At 48.9% G+C, this 22,265-nt stretch overlaps 2 protein-coding genes across 4 annotated transcripts in view; both read left to right on the top strand.

Annotated features, from left to right (window-relative positions):
* The first annotated feature begins 323 nt into the window (after nt 1-323).
* On the top strand, nt 324-18,287 carry LOC101921402 (lactosylceramide 4-alpha-galactosyltransferase-like). Of its 2 annotated transcripts, none has more exons than XM_055807835.1 (2): nt 324-390; nt 13,377-18,287. In XM_055807835.1, exon 2 carries the CDS (start codon nt 13,410-13,412, stop codon nt 14,502-14,504), a length of 1,095 nt encoding a protein of 364 aa, XP_055663810.1. In that variant the 5' UTR covers nt 324-390; nt 13,377-13,409; the 3' UTR covers nt 14,505-18,287. The 2 variants fall into 2 exon arrangements, with proteins under 2 accessions (XP_055663810.1, XP_027645257.1); XM_027789456.2 differs by lacking the exon at nt 324-390 and adding an exon at nt 1,081-7,956.
* LOC101921227 (alpha 1,4-galactosyltransferase (P blood group)) overlaps nt 333-22,265 on the top strand; it is a 33,520-nt gene continuing 11,587 nt past the window's right edge. The window contains exon 1 of one of the 2 annotated variants that reach the window (XM_055807832.1): nt 333-390. The gene's annotated coding sequence lies outside the window, so the exon portion shown is untranslated. Of the gene's footprint in view, nt 391-20,873; nt 20,997-22,265 lie in introns of those variants that run through there. The other variant, XM_027789389.2, reaches the window with a different exon arrangement.

Here is a 22,265-nt window from a genome sequence, read left to right as displayed (position 1 = left end):
GATCGGACCGTGGGGTAGCAGAGAAATTCCTGGAGGTAGAGAGGAGAGGGCGAGGGGGAAAAGCCTCCCAGCAGTTTAAAACGGTGTGCGATGAACTTCAGCCCCCGAAGGCAGCAGCGGCCTTGCGGGGCAGGAGCCGTTTCCCGGCTCCGTCGGGGGCTGCTGCGGGGCGCGGGGGCGGCTCGGGCAGCACCGGAGGCCCCGACCCTCCGGCGGGTACCGGCCGCGTCCCCTGCCGGGTCTCCCCGGGCCCATGCAGCGGCCCCGGGAGGGAGCGGCCGGGGACCGGCCGGAGGCGGGACCGGCGGGGAGGGCGGGGGCCGTCGGTAGTGCCCGGGGCGGCGGGACGGGGCCGCGCTTCTCGGAGAGCGCGGAGCGGCCGTCCCGGAGGTGAGCAGGGGTGCCGGGCTCGGGGGAGGGCGGCGCAGCGAGGGGGACGCGGGTATGGGGTTGCCCGTGGGCCGGGTGGCTTCGCCCTCCCGTCCCCGCCCGGGGGAAGGGGCACCTTTCCACGGGGAGCTTTCCCGAGGGCACAGCGCGGTGCCGGCCGCCCTGCGGGCAGCCCCTCGGTGTGGGCCGGAGCCGACCTGCCCCGCGGGACGGCGGCTCCGCTCGCCTCGCCGGCAGCGGGGGGCGGACGGGACCCGCCGGCAGCTCCCAGCTGGCTCCGTGCGGCTGCCGGTGCCCGCTCGCAGCTCCGCGGACAGCGGTTCCTGCGCTGCAGGCAGGCGGGGAAGTGTCCCGCACCGGCGGTGGCAAGGCGCTTCGGCCGAGGTGTGCGACGGGGGCGGCTCTGGGGGGTTCCTGCCGTGCGGGGGAGCAGCGCGGGGAGCGGAGCTGCCCCTACAGCGCCCGCACCGGGGGGCTTCGTCCCCTTGAGGAGGACCAGACGAAGGCTGAAACCGTGGGTCCGGGTGAAGGGCAGCAGCGCAGCGAGAGGACGAAGAGGGAAAGGGGTCGGGTGGGATGGAGAAAAATGGAATTCTTCTGTGCGAGCGGTGGCGGGCTGGCCGGGGCGAGAGGATGGATGCAGCAGGGGGTGCCGCTGGCCGCGGTGTGCCCAGGCAGGCCTGGCCCCAGCGCTGGCGTCCGGCTGGGGGAGAGGGCTGGGGGACAAGGGGGACACTTGCAACCGAGCTGTAGAAACACTACTGCGGCAAGAGGGGGAAGAAAGCCCCTACGAAAGAGGCGTAAGAAAATACATGACTCTTGTAACTGTAGTAACCTAGAACTCAATAATGCTGCTGAAAGAAGGCGTGTTTAGAAGCTTTGGCTAAGAATGAACTATTCTGGTTAAACTAACATGATGTTTCCAAATGTGTGAGAGGTTGCTCAGAATAGACTGGATGTTTCTTAACCCTGAAGAAACCTTGTCTAGGGTCTGCTGAGCTCTGAGGGTATTGCACAGTTATTCACGGTGTTTTGCTGTGGAAGTCAGAGGAGCGAATCACACAGAACTTGAATTCCTTTTTTGGTTCCTGGGCAATTCCAGGAGCACCTCGAGGCACAGGCTCTGCAGGAGGAAGCACTGACTGGGGAGCCATATGTCAAGGCTTGTTCGCATGCTCCTCACTTGGTAACACACAAATGGCAGTCATTCTTGAGGGCTGGAGGGTGTGATGTTGGGTGAATAGCAATCTGCCTGCCAGGAATTAGTTTTAGGTGTGTCGTTCCGGGTAGCAGCTGGTAGCTATACGTTTTTTTCCTTCTCATAGGATTTCTACTGGTTCTCAAGGCATTGCCTGTCTCCATCTGACATCTGGCTCTAATGAAGCTTTTCCTGCTCAGGGGTATCATGGGGCCAAGTTCAGTAGCTGTGGACTGTGAAGGCCACCTCTGTTTGCAGTTTGGTGTTACCACAGAGCTGTTTGGTCATACTAAAAAGACGCAGCTTCCTGTCTGCTTGTTCTTAGATCTCTGTGACAATATTTGTGCCTGTCTTACCCTGCAGCAGAGCAAAACCAGTTCCAGGAGCTAAACAAGTATGAAAATCAAGTCCTGCAGCAGAATGGGCTTTTTGGTGCTTTTGCTTTCAGGGCTGGTCATTGCAGCTCAGAAGACCATCAAGGAAGAGCCTGAGGAGGAAGGGAGCTGGGCCATTTGCATTTGCAACAATCAGTCATGGCCTTGGTTTTATTGTGTCATCAGTGGGTACTTTGGCACAAGGTACTTATGAGTAATTCTACTTCCATCTTACTTTCGTTGCATTTGTTTGGTCATTGGTTATAGAAAGAAGCCACTATCTGCCAGCTGCAGTTACCATATAAAACCATAGAGATGTGCCTTTCCCATAGATAGGGAGACCAGGTGAGCAGTGAATAGGGGCTGGATATGTCTTGCTGTCAGCACTGTTGTGGGTTGGATCAAGTTCCAGTATGTGAAGGCAGGAGAGACTGGGGACACCCCTCTTGTCTTTACTGGCAGTTCCACAGTAAAGCAACATAGCTGTACTACCATTTAGCTCCATAAGTGCTGCGATTCCCATGCTTGTTAAAAGCTTGGGATGTGTCTTCTGGCTTTGAGATCCCTTTCTTTGCTCTCATCTGGGATAGCTTGTTTTTGTTTTTTTTTTTTTTTCACAGGCACTCCTGACCAAACAAACACTTAAAACATGTCACATTGCTGAGTCTTTCAGATACCAGAACAAATTCATGGATCTTATTTTGGATGGTGCTTTCAGTAGGAAATGGGATGATATATTACCAACTCACTTCTTTGTTTATAACTCACATCTTTGCTTGTCTCTACTGGCTTTTACAATTATCTTAAACTGGGTCCGGGATCTCTTCCCAACAGTTTAAACGAGGTCTGGTGGAACTTCAGATTATGGCACTATGAACCAACTGCTCCTCTGCAAGCAAAGGATTAAGTACAATCATGTTAGCATCTAGAATTTTCTGTTAAAAAGGAAAGTGTTCATACTCAATGTTTTTGTGTAAGTGCACAAAGCCTCCCATCTGTGCAATACGGATGGGTTAGTATCTCCCAGTCTTTAGTATGTTCAGCCTTGCAGTAGCTCTGTCAGATAGGAAAGCACTTCTATATTCACACAAGGAAGGTAGTGTTAGAGACAGAAAAACAACCCCTGAGATCTTTGAAGAAATTCAGATGTCAACTGCCTTATGATTTCAAGTCAGAGGTGAGAATTTATGCTTCAGTTTTAAGTGACCTGTTCCTTGGCCTGTAAGAAATCTGTTTCAGAGCAGCAAAATAAACAGAAAACCCCTGAATCCACGTGTAGCCTGCTGTTGGACCATCTTTCCTCTCCAGTATGGCTCTGGGTTTTAAAGTCCAAGAAGGAAAAGTATAACCCAGATTAGAGGAAGGGGAAATTGATACATATTTGCCTTTTAGGCTTCAAGTGCTTAATCGTTAGTACGATCTGATAGAGTGTATCTCTTCCATTGTGAATGCTGCTGGGTGCCCAGACCCATAGGACTCACCTCCCTGTAGAGGAAGACGGCATCTTCAGTGCCTTCTCTCTGTTTTGCAAGAGCTGCTGTGAAGTCCTTGCATGAGCTTGTAGGCGGTAGCAATACTGGTGATTAACAGGATTTGCTCACTTCCTGACGAGGCGTACTTCTGGTTTTCTGTGCTCTCGCAGTCTCCTCATATGTGCACGTCCTTCCAAAGAGCTGCTCCTTTTCTAGCCATGTGCCAGTATTTGCCTGAGCTGTGAGGGTTAAAATAGTGTTTAGACTTAAACTTTATACAGTTTCCAACCCTGTTATACAATGAGTGTGTGTGGCTTTCTACAAATATGCAGTAATAGAAAACTACTATTTGAAAGCTGTTGGTGGCAAAGAGCTGTATTAGTTTGCTAGCTGATTTACTGCTAGCATCTGTCCCTTTTGTCTGTCTTTTCCAGCAGCTTTCCAGAGCCGAATTCTGCCGCCTCCTGCTTTAAGTATAAATGAAGGGTCTATGTGGTCTGTTTCTTGAAAGTTATAAGCTGTCAGGTACAAAACTGGCTCCTTTCAGTTAAAGAAGACCCAAATGCTAAGCTCTGCTAAAAGCTCCGCCCCATGCAACGCTACAGGCTTGGGGAAGAGCGGCTGGGAAGCTGCCTGGCAGAAAAGGACCTGAGGGTGCTGGCTGACAGCCCAGCCGGCTGTGTGCCCAGGTGGCCAACAACATCCTGGCTTGTATCAGAAATGGTGTGGGCAGCAGGACTAGGGGAGTGATTGTCCCCCTGCGCTCAGCACTGGTGAGGCCACATCTTGAAAGATGTGAGGCACTGGAGCATGTCCAGAGAGGGGCAACGGAGCTGGTGAAGGGTCTGGAGCACAAGTCTTGTGAGGCGCAGCCGAGGGAACTGGGGGTGTTTAGTCTGGAGAGGAGGAGGCTCAGGGGAGGCCTCACCTTACTGCCTCTACAGCTCCCTGAAAGGAGGCTGTAGCGAGGTGGGTGTCAGGCTCTTCTCCCAAGGAACAAGCCATAGGATGATGGGAAACAGCCTCAAGTTGCTCCATTGGAGGTTTGGTTTAGATATTATGAAAATTTTCTTCAGCGAAAGGGTTGTCAGGCATTGGAACAGGCTGGCCAGGGAAGTGGTTGAGTCACCATCCCTGGAGGTATTTAAGAGGCCTGTAGATGTGGCACGTAGGGACATGGTTTAGTGGTGGACTTGGCAGTGCTGGGTTAATGGTTGGACTTCATGATCTTAAAGGTCTTTTCCAACATAAATGATTCTATGATTTTATTTTGGGTGGAAAGAGAGATACCAGTCTGACTATGCACTGTAGCTGGGTTCCTGATTTTGCCAGTCTTTTTCTACCCAGATGTATCTGTAAATGCTCTTGCTCCCCTTTGTACCCTACAGTGACCCTGGCATCTTTTCTCACTCCACCACGCTTGTTGCATCGCTTGGTGCTCCCACCGGGATGAAACCCTTCACCACTTCATCCCGCAGGGCTCTTGGTTTGACACAGTGGAGCCCAGCACCCTGACACTATATGGTGTTACCCCAGCCGCACACCGAGGAGCTATGGGGGGCACTGGGGAATGAGGAGGCTGGGCAGGCCTTCCCTGACCCATGCCAGCCCCCATGAGCTGAGTGGAGTAGCCCTGGGGCACGGTGGGCTCAGCCAGGAGTCCCCCACAAGTCTCAGCCACGGCGGCAAGGCATCTCTGGGGTCAGTCTGTGGGACAGGGTCTAGATCATGCGATACAGACCCCGATATTGCAACCAGGCAGTCATTTGAGATCCTTGCAGAGTCTTATATTTAAATAAGCATTCCAAAGACTAGCAACAGCTTTTCATAAATTTAAGAAAATTAATCTTCCTGGGGCTTGTTGGGTAACGTCAGGTGTCCTTGAGTGGGCAAGGGGTGTGGGGTGAGGAGCAGGTACCCACCAGAGGGCCCTGCCACCCCACACCTTGGTGGCCTTGCCACAGAGGTGCTGTTCGCACCTGTGGAACCCTCTGGAAGGCTTTGAGAAAGCTGCAGGTCAGCAATGACGCTTCCCCTTCAGCTCTGTATTTGTCCGAGCAGCTCAGCTCTACGTTCATTTGAGCAGGCAGTCATGATTTCAATATTAGAAATCTCTGCTCTCAATCAGGTAGCTAAATTCTGTGTGTGAATGTTGTACGGAGCATGAATATCATTGAATTTTACAGGAACACATTCAGGGGGTTACATGTGATCCTGATATGCACTGGTTGATCCAAATGCAAATAGCATATTATCATGAAGTGTGCACAAGTGAATAAAATCAAATACGTTATCTCTTGGTGTTTCATATGTACAGTATTAGTATCAGAGGAAGCCTTAATAAGCAAGAAACTTTAACTTGGGTGCATGTTGTGTAAAAAAGCATTTAAAATGTGTTAACTATGGTACCTGGTGTACCCTTTGGAAAGGCCACTATGTTTCCCCCTTAGGATGCAATTGTGTGAATGGCTTCATACAAACTGACCTGCATCTGCTTCCATACAATCAGTAGCATGGGGGCAGAACAAAAAAGCATGGCTCCAAATGGGAGTCCTTTGTCCACCTTTCTGCTGCAGGCTGCCTTATTCGAAGTATTCCCAGAGGACCACCCTTGACCATAACTCTCCACAGCACATAGGAAGCGACACTCTGAATTGTTATTATCTACTGTTCTTGGCAAATGTGCTAAACTTGAAAGAGTGAAGGGGTAAAAGCATAAGGGACAGTGCAGAGCAGTGTTGTATATGGCCTTTGGACTGAAAGACACTGTATATTTTGACAGTTTGCAAGTTTGCGTAGTCTGTAGATCTGGGGTGTTTTCTTAATTTGTTCTTGATGAAAGCTGTGCAAGCTTTAATTTTCCATTGTGCTTGAAAGGAAGGAAATGTGTATCTGTAGCTGCTCTGAAACACAGTAACTAGGAACTGATTTATGTAAACTTTCAGCAACTTTTTTTTTTTGTTTGTTTTTGGTTATACTTAAAGGTGCCTTAACACCAAGTGTATTTGATGGGAATTAATGGCCATTAGTTATTCTAAATTACCTTAATTCTACATTCAAGCTTAACATATTTAATTTAGATGGACCAAGTGTTACTTAAAAGACTACTTTGACAATTCTCCTTTGATATAAGATTTTGTGTATTTTCTTGTGACTTATGTTTCCAGCCTCTTTTAGAGGAAGAGCTATAGGTGCACCTCCCAAAAAAACCTGTCATGGCTTTCCAAGAAAAACAAAAGCGAGGGCTAAAACCTGTTAGCAGAGACCAATGGAATTATGGATTTGACCTCCATGAAACAGCAGTAAAAAGACTCTGGATCTTTTCCAATGTTAATCTGGGAAAACACCTTGGACTCAGTATTAGGGAGCATATTTAAAAAGCATTTAAAACCAGCAGTCTACCTGACCCACATAGGAATGCTCTGAACTTCTATTATGTCACCTTCAGTGAATTGCAGCCCTGTCTGTCTTGTGGAAAGTCTTGAATGACATGCTCTGTGTGTTGCTTCAGCCAGGGTTAACTAACCATTGGGGCTGAAACAGGAGGAGGTATCTAGCAGCATATGAAGGCCACTTCATGGGACGGATGATGTTATTGATGCTGGGATGTGGCATGCCATCCTGCACAGAAAGTACTATAAAAGGACTTTAAAAAAACAGTTTATTCCTTGGTGTGTGCACCACAGTAAATGAACTCAATGGATCTGTGCCCTGCCCCATGGGGAAACTGAAGCCTGTGGGAGTACCTGGCTCTTGACTCTCACTGCTGTGGTAGCCCTTTGCTGCGAAGTCATCCCTACGTTGTCCTAGCAAAGTCTTAAAGTGCCTCTTCCTGACAGGGTCAGGAAACTCCCTTGTTCAGAGCCTATTAATGTTTGATTTTTTAGACACAGAGCACCTCTAAAGTAAAAACCTGACTGAGTTTTAAGCAAATGCAACTGCCTGTTTGTGTGGAGGTAATTTCTGTGCTTGTGGTCATTCTCCTGCTTTGTTTCATCAATTGAAATTGCTAGATGAGACTTCAGAGGTATATCGCCATCAGCTGTCTTGTAGCTTCAGATAAGACTTCAGCAGATGTGATAGGAAGAAACGGAGCTTTTGCTCTAGGTCTAGAGGTGCTTGCACTGCCCTGGATGAGCCTGTGGTTTCCCAGGTGCTTTGAATGTTGTTGCTAAAACAGCTGTTGTGATCTGCTGCACCTGTTTACTGCCTCAGATATTCCTCTCCTGTTCAGCTGCTGAGTATCTTTAAAGAAATCAAACTGGGACATTGCTATTTCCTTGCTGTTTGTAAGGGAGAAGTGTTGAGGGAGCAGTAGCACTCTCTTAACTACTCTCCCTCAGATTTCTGCTTCAACGGAGGTGTTCTGTGGAAGGTAAAACATCAGAAAAGCTTCATATTTATGTTGTAAGTGAAATTTTCTGACTCGGGTACCGGAGGGCATCCCTCTTCTGTTGGAGTCTTCTCCTGAGGTTGGTTTAGCTGCAACACAAAGCCTTGCTTTGTGCAGAAGGATGTACAGGTGGGTGGCAGTGCTGGGACATCCTTACCTTCCTGCTTAACTGGTAGAGAGTCATTTGGCATGTGCTAAGGAGACATTTAGGGTAAGGTGTTGACAGTCTTGAGCAAATTATAAAATTAGTTCTCTCAGTGTGAAGCTCTCAATAAATCACTGGCCAGCCCTTTGCATTGCAAGTAGATAAATGATGACATGTCACTTACAGTTGCTCATTTTCTTTGTTTAAAGAATTGTACAGGTAACTTTTGGAAGCAGATGTTACCACAAAGGGAAATAAATACATTAGTCATTTAGGAGGTTGGTAACCTTGACCACCTAATGTGTTTTATAACCAGTTTTGTTTGGACTGGGTGGTGAAGAACTATTCAGCAGCTGGTAATCCAACATGCAAATCTAGATTTCACCCTCACAGGGGAAAAAAAACCCAACATCCTAGAGACTTATCTAAATTTAAACATTACAAGGCACTCTGTATTAGGTGTAACTGGCAGAGTTATTAGGTGTAACTGGCAGGGTTTGGGGGGCCGTGGACTGCAGACGTGACCTGAGTGAAAAGGGGCTGTGAGCTGCTCTGTGCCAGTTCCAGCTGGTCCCAGCCAACTCCAAAACAGATGAAAACAGCCCATTGCACAGCAAAACTGCAACCGGTCAGAGCAGCACACAGTGCCTCTGCTTGAACTTATTTAAGAAAGGGTAGAAGCTGTTAGGTACAGGAGTCACAGAAAGGAGACATGGGAGGAGGCACACAAGGGCACACGTGAGGGCACATGTGAGAATGCAAAAAAAGGAGACATGAGGAGTCAAAAAAAACCATGAAAAGGTGACATGGGGCAGGAGGCATAAAAAGGACATGTGTGAGGACAAAAGGAGACGGGAGGGGATGTGAGAGAAGATACAAGAGGACATGCAAAAGGAGATGCAAGGAGATCCATAAGAAGACATGTCTGGAGTAAAGACAGGAAGAAGTGGAGGAGACATGTGGAAGGGGACATTGTTGCGTATGTGGCTGGAGATGCTCTTTTGGAAGGAGGTGCTCTGTGCTAGAGGAGGTACCCTTGAGGAACTGCAGTCCATGCTGGGGCAGGGAAATCCCAGAGGATCTGAGGCCTGTGGAGGACCCATGATGGGACAGGGACACCCCTGAGGGACTGTGGCCCATTGAGAACCTGTGCCAGGGCAGGTACACGCTGAGGGACTACAGGCTGTGGAAGACCCATGCTGGAGCAGAGGAGCATTAAGAAGCAAGGAGCAGTGGAGGAAAAGTGAGGTGCAAGGAGAGCCAAAAGAAACCGTTACTGTGCTGCCTGTTGCCTCACCGAAAGAATTGGGACAGACTGAGTGTAACCCACAGTGAAAATAAGGGAAGTTGAGACTAGAAAGGGGGGAGGAGGGGTGCTGGACTTATTGGGCCAAGGGAAAGAGAAGGAAAGGTGTTTCCCAAAGTGTTTGTTTAACAGTTGGTTGGTTGTCTTTTTTTTTTTTTTTTTCTTTTCCCTCAGTATTTGGATCAGTAATTAAAAGTTTATGTTAAATTGCAATAAATTAAGTAAATTTCCCAAGTCAAGAACGTTTTGCCTGTGGCAAAATTGTGCTGGGATGTGAAGTGCATAGCGATGACATGGCCCATGTCATGGCCCACAAACCCCATGTGGATGTAATTCAGGTAGAGCTTCCCCTCTCCGTGAGCGAGGCTGGCATACCCCTGTATCACTGCATCAGCACTTTGGCATTTTCCCAAGTACAGCTTTCTAGAGAATGGCCAGCACCAGCCAGTTCCAGGAGTTCGTGAGTGGTGATCTTTGAACAAGTTATAGAATCATAAAATCATTTAGATTGGAAAAGACCTTTAAAATCATCAAGTCCAACGGTTAACCCAGGACTGCCAAGTTCACCACTAAACCGTACCTCTAAGCACCACATCTACATGTTTTTTAAACACTTCCAGGGATGGTGATTCCACCACTTCCCTAGGCAGCCTGTTATAGAAAGTTGTGTAGGCAAAATCCATAGAATAGATGCAGTTTTATTTGCAAATCCTTATATTTAGGCTGTAAAAGATTCACTGCGGGGCAGAGCTGGAGTAAACTTTTGCTGATGATGTGTTCTTTGTGCAGGGTGGAGTTGCATAGCCAGGTCTTTTCCCCCACCCTCAAACTCTTTGGTGGTGCACTCTTCTTCCAAACACAAGTGGAGCGATAGAGAGAAAAGGGAGAGAACAGAGGGAGGGGAGACAGCAGGGTCCTGCTGTTTCTTGCAGCTATATGGAAAGAAAGTGTGTGTTACCCCCTTAGAATCTGAAAGCAAACAGAGGGTATGGTGGAGGGGAAGGGCAGCTCACCGTGACATGGCCATTCCCAGGCGCACCAGTGCCGGGTGCTACCAGCTGGATGATGTGTCATTGTCTACAGGTGGAGGGGAAATGCTCTAAAGCAGTCTTTCCAAGAGACTAAAGATGTGTTGAAAAAAAATCGTAGGATAATACAGCTTTTGTTCATATTGAGGAAAAAAACCAAGAGAGAAAAAAACCCTCAGTGGTGATTTTTATTATTTTTTTTTTTCAACTGAAGGATGATTCATCTGAAATGGAAAATTCTGTTCTGTTGTTGAGCTGCCCCATAGCCATCTGTAGCAGGCACAATGTAGTTCTCTATTACATTCTGCACATTTTTGGTTTGTCTCGCAAAACTTCTGGGTTTACTGTTGGATTGTATTGTTTTTATTTCTTTTAAATTATGAAAACTTTTACCAAAAGGGAAATTTTGCATCTAAAATATTTTGCATCTTTTAGACACCTTTTTTTCTTTCAAGTATATTTTTTGTGAAGCCTTACTGGTTTTACCTTTATTAAGAGCCTGGCACCACTTTGACTATGCAGGCTTTGAGGAAGGCATTGGCACACTGATATGACAGCGCCCTTCAAACAGACTGCGCATTGACACACCTTATTTCAGGCTGTTCAAAACTGTTTGACTTTCTGAGAGATAAACCCAGCTGTACTCTTCCATCTGCTGCAACGTATCTCTTTATGGTTAAATCTGCACTTTGGGCTGTAGGGATCTAAACTTGGGGGCTGGCCAGAACAGTCAGCTAGGCTTGTAAAGGCAGAACTAGCACTGTGCACCCTAGGTCAAGTGCCTGACAGGAGAGTTTATAGGTGTCCTCTTAGACCTAAGCATACTTCTAGAGCAGGTCTGGCTCTGTAGGTAGAATAGGTGGGAAAAGAGGACAAGGTATCTTTTAAAGATTAATCCTGTACTGAAGGCTTAACAGTTGTAATGTTCAATTCTCTTTCACAAAGTGTGGTTTTAAATGGTGAAAGAAGGGGAAAATATGTTGAGTTTTTAATTTTCCTTTCAGTGAAGTGTTAAGTACTTTAAATTTAGAGGCTTAAATATAAAATTCAGAGCATGGTCAAGAATAGAAGTGTGTGTAAAGGAACACAATAAACACTTCCATGTTGTGGAGCTTTGTAGCAAATACGGGACACAGGGTGGTTATCAAGGAATACATGGAAGGGAAACAAGTACCATTCTGTGATTCTGGGAGCTGAGACCTCTTGACAGGAACAGATGATAGCGCTGGGGTTTTAGATGAGTTCTCTGTTTTGGGGAAGGCTGGCAAGGTGATTCTCCTCTGGGGAAATGAAACAGCTGAAACGCAGCTGTCCCCATCACTGTCAGGATCATTAGTACAGCAGCAAACTGGAGGACAAAAGAGAATCTAAAATGTTAGTATCTAGGATACTTCTTGTAGATGTCTGATTTGAAATGATGGATGGGTGAAGATAAGGAAATACAGCATTTATTCCATTTTACAAGTGGAAGCACAGTACTCATCCAGGGAAGTAATGGTCAGCTTTGGTTTATGATAAACAAAGGGAGAAGTTTGATCATATTTAGTTTTTGAAGGAGAGTAACCTTTGCTAGAGGACAATATATCATACCACATCCAACAGCCAGAGGCAGGTGAGATAGCTGCTGCTCCATGCCCAGGCAGTAGTGAGGCTGAAGATGTACTCAGCAGGCACACACACACAAAGCACACATACACACTACATATATATGTGGCTGGCCACACAGATCACAGGCAGACACTCGGAGCACCCACATGAGCATAGGCAGCACAAACAGCCTCATCCTGCTCCCCTCTCTAGCTGGACAGGATAGAAGTCCACAAATGAGTATAGATAGACATATGTACAAGGTGGATCCCTCCAGCACCTGGGCTTAGACTGGCCCCTGGATCCCAGTCTCCCCAGTTGCTGGCACCTGGACATACAAGTCCCCGAGGCCACAGCCCTACTCCAGTTGCTGGTATAAACCATCAGACACACAGAGTTAGCCAGGACTTTCCATGTCCTGTAGCCAGCTCCCCTGTGCTCTGGCCCTTAGAGGCACACAGGTGCTCTCACACCCAGAGCTGGCCCTTAGGGACCCGCTCGCCCTCCTGGCTCCCAGGCCGCTTCTCATACTCCCAGGCTGGTCCACCTGACCTTTGCTAGCCTTCGCACACTTGCACACCCACACTCACTCCAGTTGCTGGCACCATGGGCACGTGGACCCTCTGACCCAGCTGCTGTGTTCACACCCCAATACATGCATGCACACAGAATTGAAAGCCCTCATTCAGAAAAGAGTTGGAAAGTGATTTAATAAGAAGACAAGAGAGACTGCACTGATCAGGCACAGGGCATGGCCAGCCAAGTGTACAAACCAGCAAGCTATTTACCTGCATCTGGCCCTTGTTGTCTCCTTACACCTCTATTCTCCCACTCTTGTCCCTCCCAAAATCACCTAAACTCCTCCCTTGCCCCACCTTTGGTTCCTTTGCTAAATATCTCATAATAAGTCCTGTGCAATTCCAAGCTGTTCTTCCTCTGCACTCCATAATATGTCCCACTCCTAGGCAGTGAACCCCTGGGCACAAAGAGTGGTCTGGAGGGCTGCTTCTGGTGATGGGTTTCATGCCTGGACACTGGAACAACCCTGGGAGGGGCCCAGACAAGGGGCTGGTTCCTCTGGAGTCCTTGATCGGGGATCCTGTCTGCCATTGTGCTCTTGTGCTCCTCAGGGCTTGAGCAGATGGGCCTTCGATGGGCTGATGGCCCCTGTGATGAACCTGGGAGCAGCCTGGCAAGGTATAATTGGGCTCCCTCTCCTGCCACGGTCCCTCAGCTTTGTGTGTGCGTGCAGATGAGCTTTGTCACATAACCTCACAACCCAAACATGGGTTGTGATTTCTAATGGGGCACTCTGGCAGCACGGAGAAGGCAGAACACCTTTTTTAAAGATGACCTAAAGGCACAACTCAAGCACGTCGGCATGAAGGAGAGTTCAGCATGTGGCTCTGCAATAGTGCTGTCCTGAGGCTTGTGGTCCACTGCCTTCCCTGTCAATGTCTTTTTCTTCTTTCCTCCCCTTCAGATCACGACGGCTATCTTGGGAGAGTAGGCTCTGATGGAAGCAAGAACGCACAGGATGCCCAACTGCCTGACAAAACTGACCAGGGTGGTGCTGAGCCACAAGATCAGGGCTCTGTTTATCCTTCTCTTTAAGTTCATGTCCTTTGCCTCCATCATGTTTTACTGGAGAATCACGGAGGACCCTAAGGGCACAGGCCAGGTCTACAGCTTGCCTGTTGAAATCCACTGTGCTCACTCTGTGCCTTCTCCACCCCATGCCATTGCTGATGGGCCCCCTCCTTCTCCAGGGGATGTGTTTTTTGTGGAGACCTCGGAGCGAACTAGCCCAAGTTACCTGTTCACGTGCTCTGTGGAGTCAGCGGCGCGGACACACCCTGGGACGAGGGTCGTGGTGCTCATGAAAGGCTTGGCAAATGGTAACGCCTCGTTACCCAACCACTGGGGTTTCTCCTTGCTGAGCTGCTTCCCTAACGTGGAAATCCGGCCCCTGGACTTGACAGAGCTTTTCTCTGGAACACCTCTGGCAGAGTGGTACTTGCAGGCTCAGCAGCGCTGGGAGCCATATTTCTTACCAGTCCTGTCTGATGCCTGTAGAATTGCCATCATGTGGAAATTTGGTGGCATCTACTTGGACACAGACTTCATTGTGCTTAAGAACTTAAAGAACCTCACCAATGTGCTTGGTATCCAGTCCAAGTATGTACTGAACGGGGCCTTTCTGTCCTTTAAGCCCAAGCATGAGTTCATTGAGCTTTGCATGAAGGACTTTGTGGAGAACTACAACAGCTGGATCTGGGGTCACCAGGGCCCACAGCTCCTAACGCGTGTCTTCAAGAAGTGGTGCTCCATTAGGAGTCTTCGGAGCAGTACAAGCTGCAAAGGAGTGAGTGCTCTGCCCCGTGAGGCTTTCTACCCCATTCGGTGGCAGGACTGGAAGAAATACTTCGAAGTGGTCAACTCCTCGGAGCTTCACCATCTCTTTAATAACACCTACGCAGTGCATGTATGGAACAAGAAGAGCCACGGGACAAGGCTAGAGATCACATCTCAGGTTTTGCTGGCTCAGCTGCATTCTCACTTCTGCCCTGCCACATATGATATCATGAAGAAAGAGTCTGAACAGCAGTGACTCAAGGGTCAGCTAAGAGAAGTCGCCTGCGAGCCCACAACTCTCCAGCTGCTCCATCACAAATGAACCTTCTTTTGAAGCGATGTGGTGAGAGCAGAGGATAAAAACCATTTGCGTGGTGTAGGTGGAGCCTATAGCTTCAGCCAATGTCTCTGCAGCTCTTTGTCGACTTTAACTGCCTACCAGCAATATTTTGTTTCTCTGCAGGACCTTTCTTCTGCTCTGCTTGGTGAGGTAGAGAAATCTCAGCAGGAGAGTAAGTGATGGGCCACCTGTGGCAGCCTCCATCAGCCTTTCAGAGGAGTAAGGCACCCTTTGAAGTCTGTAAACCTGTAAGAGGACTTTGTAGAAATGCATATTTCATTGCTTGTTTCTCAGGACTTCTGAAGTGCAATCCTCAAAGCAATGAAAGGATGAGAGAGCAAAGAAGAGGAACTGAGGAGGAAGTTAAGGATGTGCTAGAGGAGGTGTCCTGAGGAAAACATAGAGGAAAACAGAGAAGAAAGGGCTACTTCCCACCCTCCATGCCCATTCCCTTCTCTTCTGAAGCCTTTGGTGGAGAAGACTTCCTCATGTCTGGTTTGAGAAGGGAGCAGGACACTGCAGTCTCTGTTTGATGTCACAGAGCTAAAGATGTGAAAATTTAGTGTGCATCAGAACATGAGGATCTAAGGCCAGCTCATCATTTAGAAGGAGCTCTTCTGCAGCAATGATTTATTTTACAGTAGTGGCAAATTAACATCCTGCGATGAACAGGAGACCTCATCCAAATCACACCTTAAATTGCACAGGATGAGCTGAACTACCTTTTACACTGAGTTTTGCTCTGTGACCTAATGTCCATAACTGCCTCTATGACGCATGAGATCTTTCAGCACTTGCATGGATCCTAAAGGAAAGGCGTATTTCCAAGGTTACAAAGAGCTTGGTAGGGAATCTGTACCATCTAAATTCAAGTCCATTTATGAGTTATTTATGGTGGACCTCTTCAAGTAGCCTGGAGTACTCCTGCAATTCACTGTCCAGGAGTACAAATCTCTCCTGAGAGGTCTTGAAGAGGACAGAGGAAAGCTTTACTCTTTTCCCTGAGCATCTTCCTGAACCGCAGTGGAGACAGTTAACATCTCTTGCAAGGTGCTGTTGTACCTTTGAAGGTTCCCACCACAGGGGCAAGTTTGTTGGACAAACTGTGAGAGAAAACTCATCCCTTGCCTTGATGGCCAAAAGGACATATTTATGCTTTTACAGTTCTCATCGGAAAAGAGCGAAGAAAGAGCATTGAGAAACAAGAATAAGGTCAAGGCTATCAACATTGTTACATCTGGTCCCCACCACACTCTAAAGGTGTGGCACATGAGCTTGGCACTACAATAGGGGTAATACAGATGAGCAGAGCATGGGCCATTCTCTCTCCTACACTAGCAAGAAAGAGATCATGGTCTCACTGTAAAATATTTTCTGTCTCCAGTGTGCTTCCTCTTCTTATGCCTAGGAACGGCAGTGGGGTAGTCCAGTGGTCCCTTTGATGACCATGAGCTGGTTGTATCTTTGATGTCACCAGGTCCCAAAGTGACAGCTCTTTCATGTGGTGCCTCCCACTAGTTCTCTGTTGTCTGCAACTAGATCTGCAGTTGTCTGAGGCCTCTTCTGTTTCCCAGGTTGACCATAAGCAATGTGACGTTTGCTCAGTTCAGCCAAGGCAATGGTCAAAAACATAAAAGTCTGTGCACGCAACATTTCTTTGTCTCAGGTTTAATTGTCTCTTCTTTGATGATGAAAATGAGGAAGACAAATTGCCCGTCATTTTTACAAAACAGTTCCCTGTCCATCAGGGAATATGGCCATGGGAGCTTAAGGAGGATGTGTACCTTTTGTTGTGGTTTATTTGGGTTTTTTTGTTTTGTTTTGGTGGTTTTCTGTTATGCTGAGCTGTCTGGTGTTGCTCAGAGGCCAGTGCTGCTTTGATTAAAAGCTACCTGCCTGTGAGTTGGGCAGGGTGTGAGGTCTGTGCACAAGGAGCTACTCTGGAGTGAAGAAGATGCTGGAAACACCTCTCCAGTGGCTGGCACCACATGCGTGCGTGTATGTATGTAGTGCTGCCCATTTGTTCTGCCCAGCTTTATGGTACATCCTGGAGGCATTCAGGATTTTGAATGTCTACAGCTTTCCCAACATTGAACATCTTTAAGAACAAAGATTCTGTGGGGAAACAGCAGATCTTGCTGACTGTGTAAGCATTCTCCAACACACTAGGTGGTATAAACAAATGCTGCTTTCACTTCCCACTCTCACTGTCACTACTCTGTGGGGTTTTTTTCACTGCTTTCTCTAGAAGCAGCTACAAAATTGTCAGCCCTGGCCTAGTGTGTGGTCATTGAGGCATGCTTTCTTTTTCTACTGGTTCCTTCTGTTTTGGGCCATTTGGGCTAAACAACAGAAATCTTAGTGTGCTAGAAACCTCTACCAGAGATGGCAAAAGTGGTTGGTGATCATAAAGGCATAACGGCACTCTGCTGTGGGAATATCATGAATGGATTATGGGAGTGTTTGGGACCCACTGCAATGAGTATCTGTGTTGACGTACCACTGCTTATTCTAAGAAAGTGCCTTTTTGGATAAGTTGAATGAGGTTTTTTTGTTGTTTCCCTTTGGTTTTTTCCCCTGTAGAGTCAACGTTCCAAGGTTTGATAAGGAGAGAATCAAACCAAAGCAGCCTTTGGCTTTTTTCCCTGTGTCTTGTGAAATAAAAATAAATACAGTTTTTACTATTACTTCTTTCTGCCAAGATGTTCCATTTTGTTCTGCAAGGCGTTTGTGGTAGTCTGAGCAATCTGTTAGTTATTATGCACAAAAACATTTTAAAGTTGTGTCCTGAAGTGGCTCACTAAAATTAGGAGTGTGAAATGAATATGAGCCAAGTTGAGCATAAGCACGTGTGGAAAGAAGGCTCTGCGGACCATGCCATCTTCGGGACTTGGGTGGAGGGAACAGAGGAAAACACAATGTGTGGTGCTGATTCCTAATCCAACCAGGTATCACCCCCTCATTCATGACCTGCAATCTATCTGAAGTAAGGCATTTTAGTCTCAGCCTGAAGGACTAGATGTTATGGAATAGGAAACTCCGTGAGAAACTGTGTTGCTTTTTCCCTAGGTGATGGGCTACAGCCTCCCACAGTAGTAACAGTGTCTGTGCTCTTGCAGACGTACAAGTGGAAAGCTTGTGCTGCAGCTATTTATTTTCCCACCTGCCTTTCAGAGCCTCATCAAAGACCCTGGAGTCCAGGGGAGCATTTTGAGAAGCTGTGAAAGGACTGGTGGGGTCTGGTGTGCGAAGGGGTTTTATTGTGACTCTGTGAGTCAAAAGCCAGGGAAACAGATGAGATGTAAAACAGTGGCCAGTGCTTTCTTCATTGCTGATATGCAGTCAAGGATGATGGAAAGTGGTGAAAAGGCACTAGCTGTTTCTTGCCCTGTCTCCTTTGTCTTTGAGCTCATGAAGGTTAGGTGGTACACAGGTGTGCAGTACATGAAGGAGAGAAGCCAGGAATGGGTGTTGGAGGTGCAGAATTGGACAGTGCAACAGAAGAGTAGTAAGGAAGGAGGAAGGATCAGCAGGGTAATCCTTGACCTGGTCTCCTGGCAAAAGACTGAATGATGACTGCTTCATCTGTGCTGGCTGAGAGCTCTTCTACACCAGGAGCTCTTGTGCTGGGGGAATCTAGGATGCGCAGTAAGTCGTACTGCTCTGTAGGGCTCGTCTCCCTCCCATTCTTCTCCTCCCTCTTTCTTCTCCCTCCTCCCAAAATGTGTAGTCCAGGAAGGCTCTGGTGCAAAGTAGGTTAAGAGCCCTTCTTGGGGGAAAAGTGCCGTTACCTGCCTTAATCTTACATATGTTGGGAGCTGAGGTCTGCCTAGGGCTGGTTTGTCTTTAGCAGCAGAGAAGAGGAAAACCAAAGCTCTCCACATGCTCCGTTTGGATATGCCATTTGTGGACACGAGTACTCTGGTCTTTTACATGTACTTGAGGTTCATCTCTCTGAAGTATTTGTGACCATTACCTGTGTGCACTTGGCTTGTGGTCTCTCTGGCGTTTTCTTTGCAACCATGCCCTGAACTCAGATGAATAAGCATAGTCCAGAAGGGAAAACTACAGGAGGAAGTTGCTTCAGGTGCACCTTGCCATTACAGCTCAAGCTGAGACCTTGCCTTTAAATTTGTGTATGATGGTGGAGCAAAATGGCAGCTGCACTGGCTCTGCAGTGCATTGGTAGAAGTACGAGAAGAAAGTATTCTTCACAAAGTGGAATCTATGTCCAGAGGGGAAATTAGGGAGGTGCACAACAGTTAAACATGAAAACACCATGAGGTTATAGAAAACATTGCTTGAAAAACAATTTCCAAAATATATTGAAGCTGCCGATGCTGCTCTTCTTTTTTTCCAATTGTAGAAGGAACTGGAAGCCTGCTAGAGAGGCATGTCAGTGGGAGCTTAGAGATTGAAAGGGAGTTCAGAGATCAGTTTGAAGCAAACCAAAATTAATTTCTGCATCTGGCTACAGGTAAGAAACCTGGGGATTTTCTCTACGCTGTAATCCCTCCTTGTGGGAGATGCATGCCCCTGTCTCTTTCACACATTATGTTCGTGGAATACATGTCAGGGCTGAATGAACACACAGGTGATGTGACCTGATGGGATGCATCCATCAGTGCTGTGGGAGTTGGCTGATGCTATTGTGAGACCACTCTTTGAAAGGTCATAGAGCTTGGGGGATGGGGAAGGGAACAAATGTTGTGCCTCTCTTGCTTATCTTATCAAGATGTGTGTCACATCCCACCGAGGAGGGAGGAGTGTGTTTTCACCAAAACACAATTTTGTGGAATATTTTCATGAAAATGCCAGCAGGCCTAGTGCATGTTGTAACTCCTTTTTATTTCCAGGCATTTTTACTTGTTTAAGGGCAGTTAAGGTCTCTGGGGGAACACATACCTGTCCCGTTGACTCCACCAAATGCCTAGGAATTTTACCTTTGGAAGAGGGAAGCTGTACCTTTTCCTCTGGGATTTGGAGCCCTACATTTTCCAAATGACCAGTTATTTCAGTATGAGTTTGTCATACCGTAGTGACATCAGGGCTGCCGATCTATGTATCATCGATGTATTGACACATTTGCACCCCCTGGGCGGGGGGAACTGGGGTAAGCTCTTGTGCCATCACACAGTGAGCAAGGGATGGAGCGGCGCATCCCGGGGGAGGCGCCTTGCTGTCCCTGGTAAAGGCGAAGCGCTCTCCCTCTGCTTCCTGTAAGGGAACCGTAAAAAAATGTACATTTTACATCAGTTGTTGCCAAAATGGGCAGGACTCGCTCCGGTGTGGTGGCAATCAGTTCTGTACGAGGTGCTGCAGGCGTCCAAGGGCCCGTGCTGGCCTTCCAGCACCCACAGTCACCGCCACCCGCCATTGCCCGTGGGGTTCACGGACCGGCCGCGCCGGGGGGTTATCCGGTGAACGGGTTGGGATCACGATCCCTGCTTCCCGGCTGCGACAGGAGCGATCCCCGCTCGGGCGCCTGGGGGCGGGGGTCGTTGGACGTTCACCCCCTGCAGGCGGCGGCGCGGCTGGAGCAGCGGGAGGGAGGGGGCGGGGGGGCCGAGTCCCCCCCGCACCAAGCCCGCCGGGATCCGTTGGGGAGGTCCCGGGGGCCGTAACGGCCTCCCCTCCGCGGCTGCCTGATCTCCAGGCAAACGGGACTTCACGCCAGCCGTCGGCTGGGGCCGGGAAGTTCCGAACTCGCCTGTGACCCCAAAATTTGCTTGTCATCTGCGGCTGCTCCGTTGCCATTAGCAACACCCGCGTCAACTAGCGAAGTCACCGGGGCTTTAAGGGTGCCTGCAGGGAAGGGCGTAAGTAGATCCCCTTTGGCAGCCCCTCCGCGCCTCCTTCGGCCGCCCGCGGGCCGTCCCCCGCCTCCCTGCCCGGGACGGCGCGCCCCGCTTCCCGCTCGCGAGTCAAGTGCGGCCGGTGGCGGCGGGGCCTGGGGCCGCTCCCGGACCGCCAGGCCGGGGCCCCGCCTCACGCTCCCGGGCGGGCGGCACGCTTCCCCCCGGCCCCCGCGCTCCGGTAACTTTTCCCGGGGCCATGGTAGGCATTCCGTCCAGTAAACGTCGGGGAACCCCCTCCTCAGCTCCTTCGGCCCACGATAAACTTCTCCGAGCCCGCGGGAGGGAGGTGTGTGTCCAGCTACCCGCCGTTCCGCTCTCCGTACGGTAGCCCCGCCCCCCGGTGAGGCCCGCTCTCCTGTCATAACGGGTCCGTCCCGGAGCTACCTCCCCCCACAAGCTGGCCCCTCCTCGCTGGTTCCGGGGGTCAGCGGGCCGGGGGGGCCCCGGGTGCGGGGATCGCCCCGTCGGGGTGTGCATTCAGCAGCGTTCGGGGATGGCTGCTGGGGAACGGGACGCCCGTCGTGCACCAGCTGGAGGCAGGCAGCCTGTGGTAAACTCTTGGTTAAATGCTTTGTATTGGGGGTCGCAATAGACGCCAGGTCTCTCCAAGGGTCTAAGCCCCCTGCCCAATGCGTCACCATGGCGCTCCTTGGTCATCAGTAGTTAAAAATACACTGGGTCCCCAGTACCGTCGTGCTTCATCTGCTGAGAGTAGGACTCAATTTCTGCCTGTTAATGGAACTCTCCGTACGTGTTCTGTCTCCATCTCCTGAGCTACGCTACTGTATTTCTCCTGAATCTTTGATAATTTGGCCACTGAGTATGGTACCATTTGGGTGGTGACTTGGGAGCTGCCCCTGCCTGGCTGCTATTAGTAGATTTGATTTCCATCAGGGGTCTCGTCGCCTTTCCACCCCTGGGATAAAAAGATTCCTCACTGCCCTCTGACTTTTGTTGCGTGTAGGGGTTTCCAGTTGGGTGCCTGCTTTTCCACTAGTTTTGCCAAACTTGAAAATCCCAGTTCACTATCCAGCTCTGAGTTAGAATCTGTTTGGTCATCAGATCCCCACTTATTTTTCCTCAGTTCAGACCTTAATATTTTCTCGTGGTTCAGTGCATTGCACAGAGCCACGTGAAGCCAGTGAGTGGCATTAATGTTCCACGGTTAGTTGGCTCTGCAGGGTTTTTATTTGTTCTTAAAAGGCTTCAACCATTTCATCATGAGCTTGTTTAATCAGGTGCCTCTCCTTCTGAGCCACCGCTAGTGCCGCTCCCAATGCAGTGCACAGCAAGGCTTTTCCTTTTCCTTATCACACCTTTTTTTCTTTCACAAGTATTGTAATTGTTTCTGCCACTCCTTTTGGGTTATGCCAATTATTATGAGCCCAACTCATTCCTGATGGTGAGAAACATGCATTATACTTCTGTTTTTCCATAATGGGGGAGCAGTTGAGCGCTGGCGTTTCCCAGGCGGCCATGGCTCACACTGCTCATATCTCTCCAAGCTTGTGGCTGAGACATCACTCCCCATCTTTCTCTGCCCACTTTTGCTAGGTGAAGAGGCACTCTGTTTGGACCTCTTGCTAAAAGGTAATTTTCCAGCTCTCCCCATCCGCTTTCCCTGCGAGAGCTGGTGCCCCCCCCCTTCCCCTCCAACATAAGGGAATCCTGTCTGTGACGCCAATTTAAATGTCATGTCTCGCCAAGCAGGAGGGAGGAGTGAATCAGATTCGCTGATTCTCTTGGTTGGAGTAGGGCATACACAACACTTGAGGTCCATAGGTAAAGAGACTTTTATTCCTTGGTTAGGGTCATTGGT

Source organism: Falco peregrinus, chromosome 6 (genome assembly GCF_023634155.1).
Source record: "Falco peregrinus isolate bFalPer1 chromosome 6, bFalPer1.pri, whole genome shotgun sequence".
NCBI classification, from domain to species: domain Eukaryota; kingdom Metazoa; phylum Chordata; class Aves; order Falconiformes; family Falconidae; genus Falco; species Falco peregrinus.
This window is presented reverse-complemented; position numbering and strand designations above follow the sequence as displayed.

What these genes read in the sequence shown, in the direction of transcription:
- LOC101921402 (XM_055807835.1), top strand. Translation starts at nt 13,410, where the DNA reads ATGGAAGCAAGAACGCACAGGATGCCCAACTGCCTGACAAAACTGACC.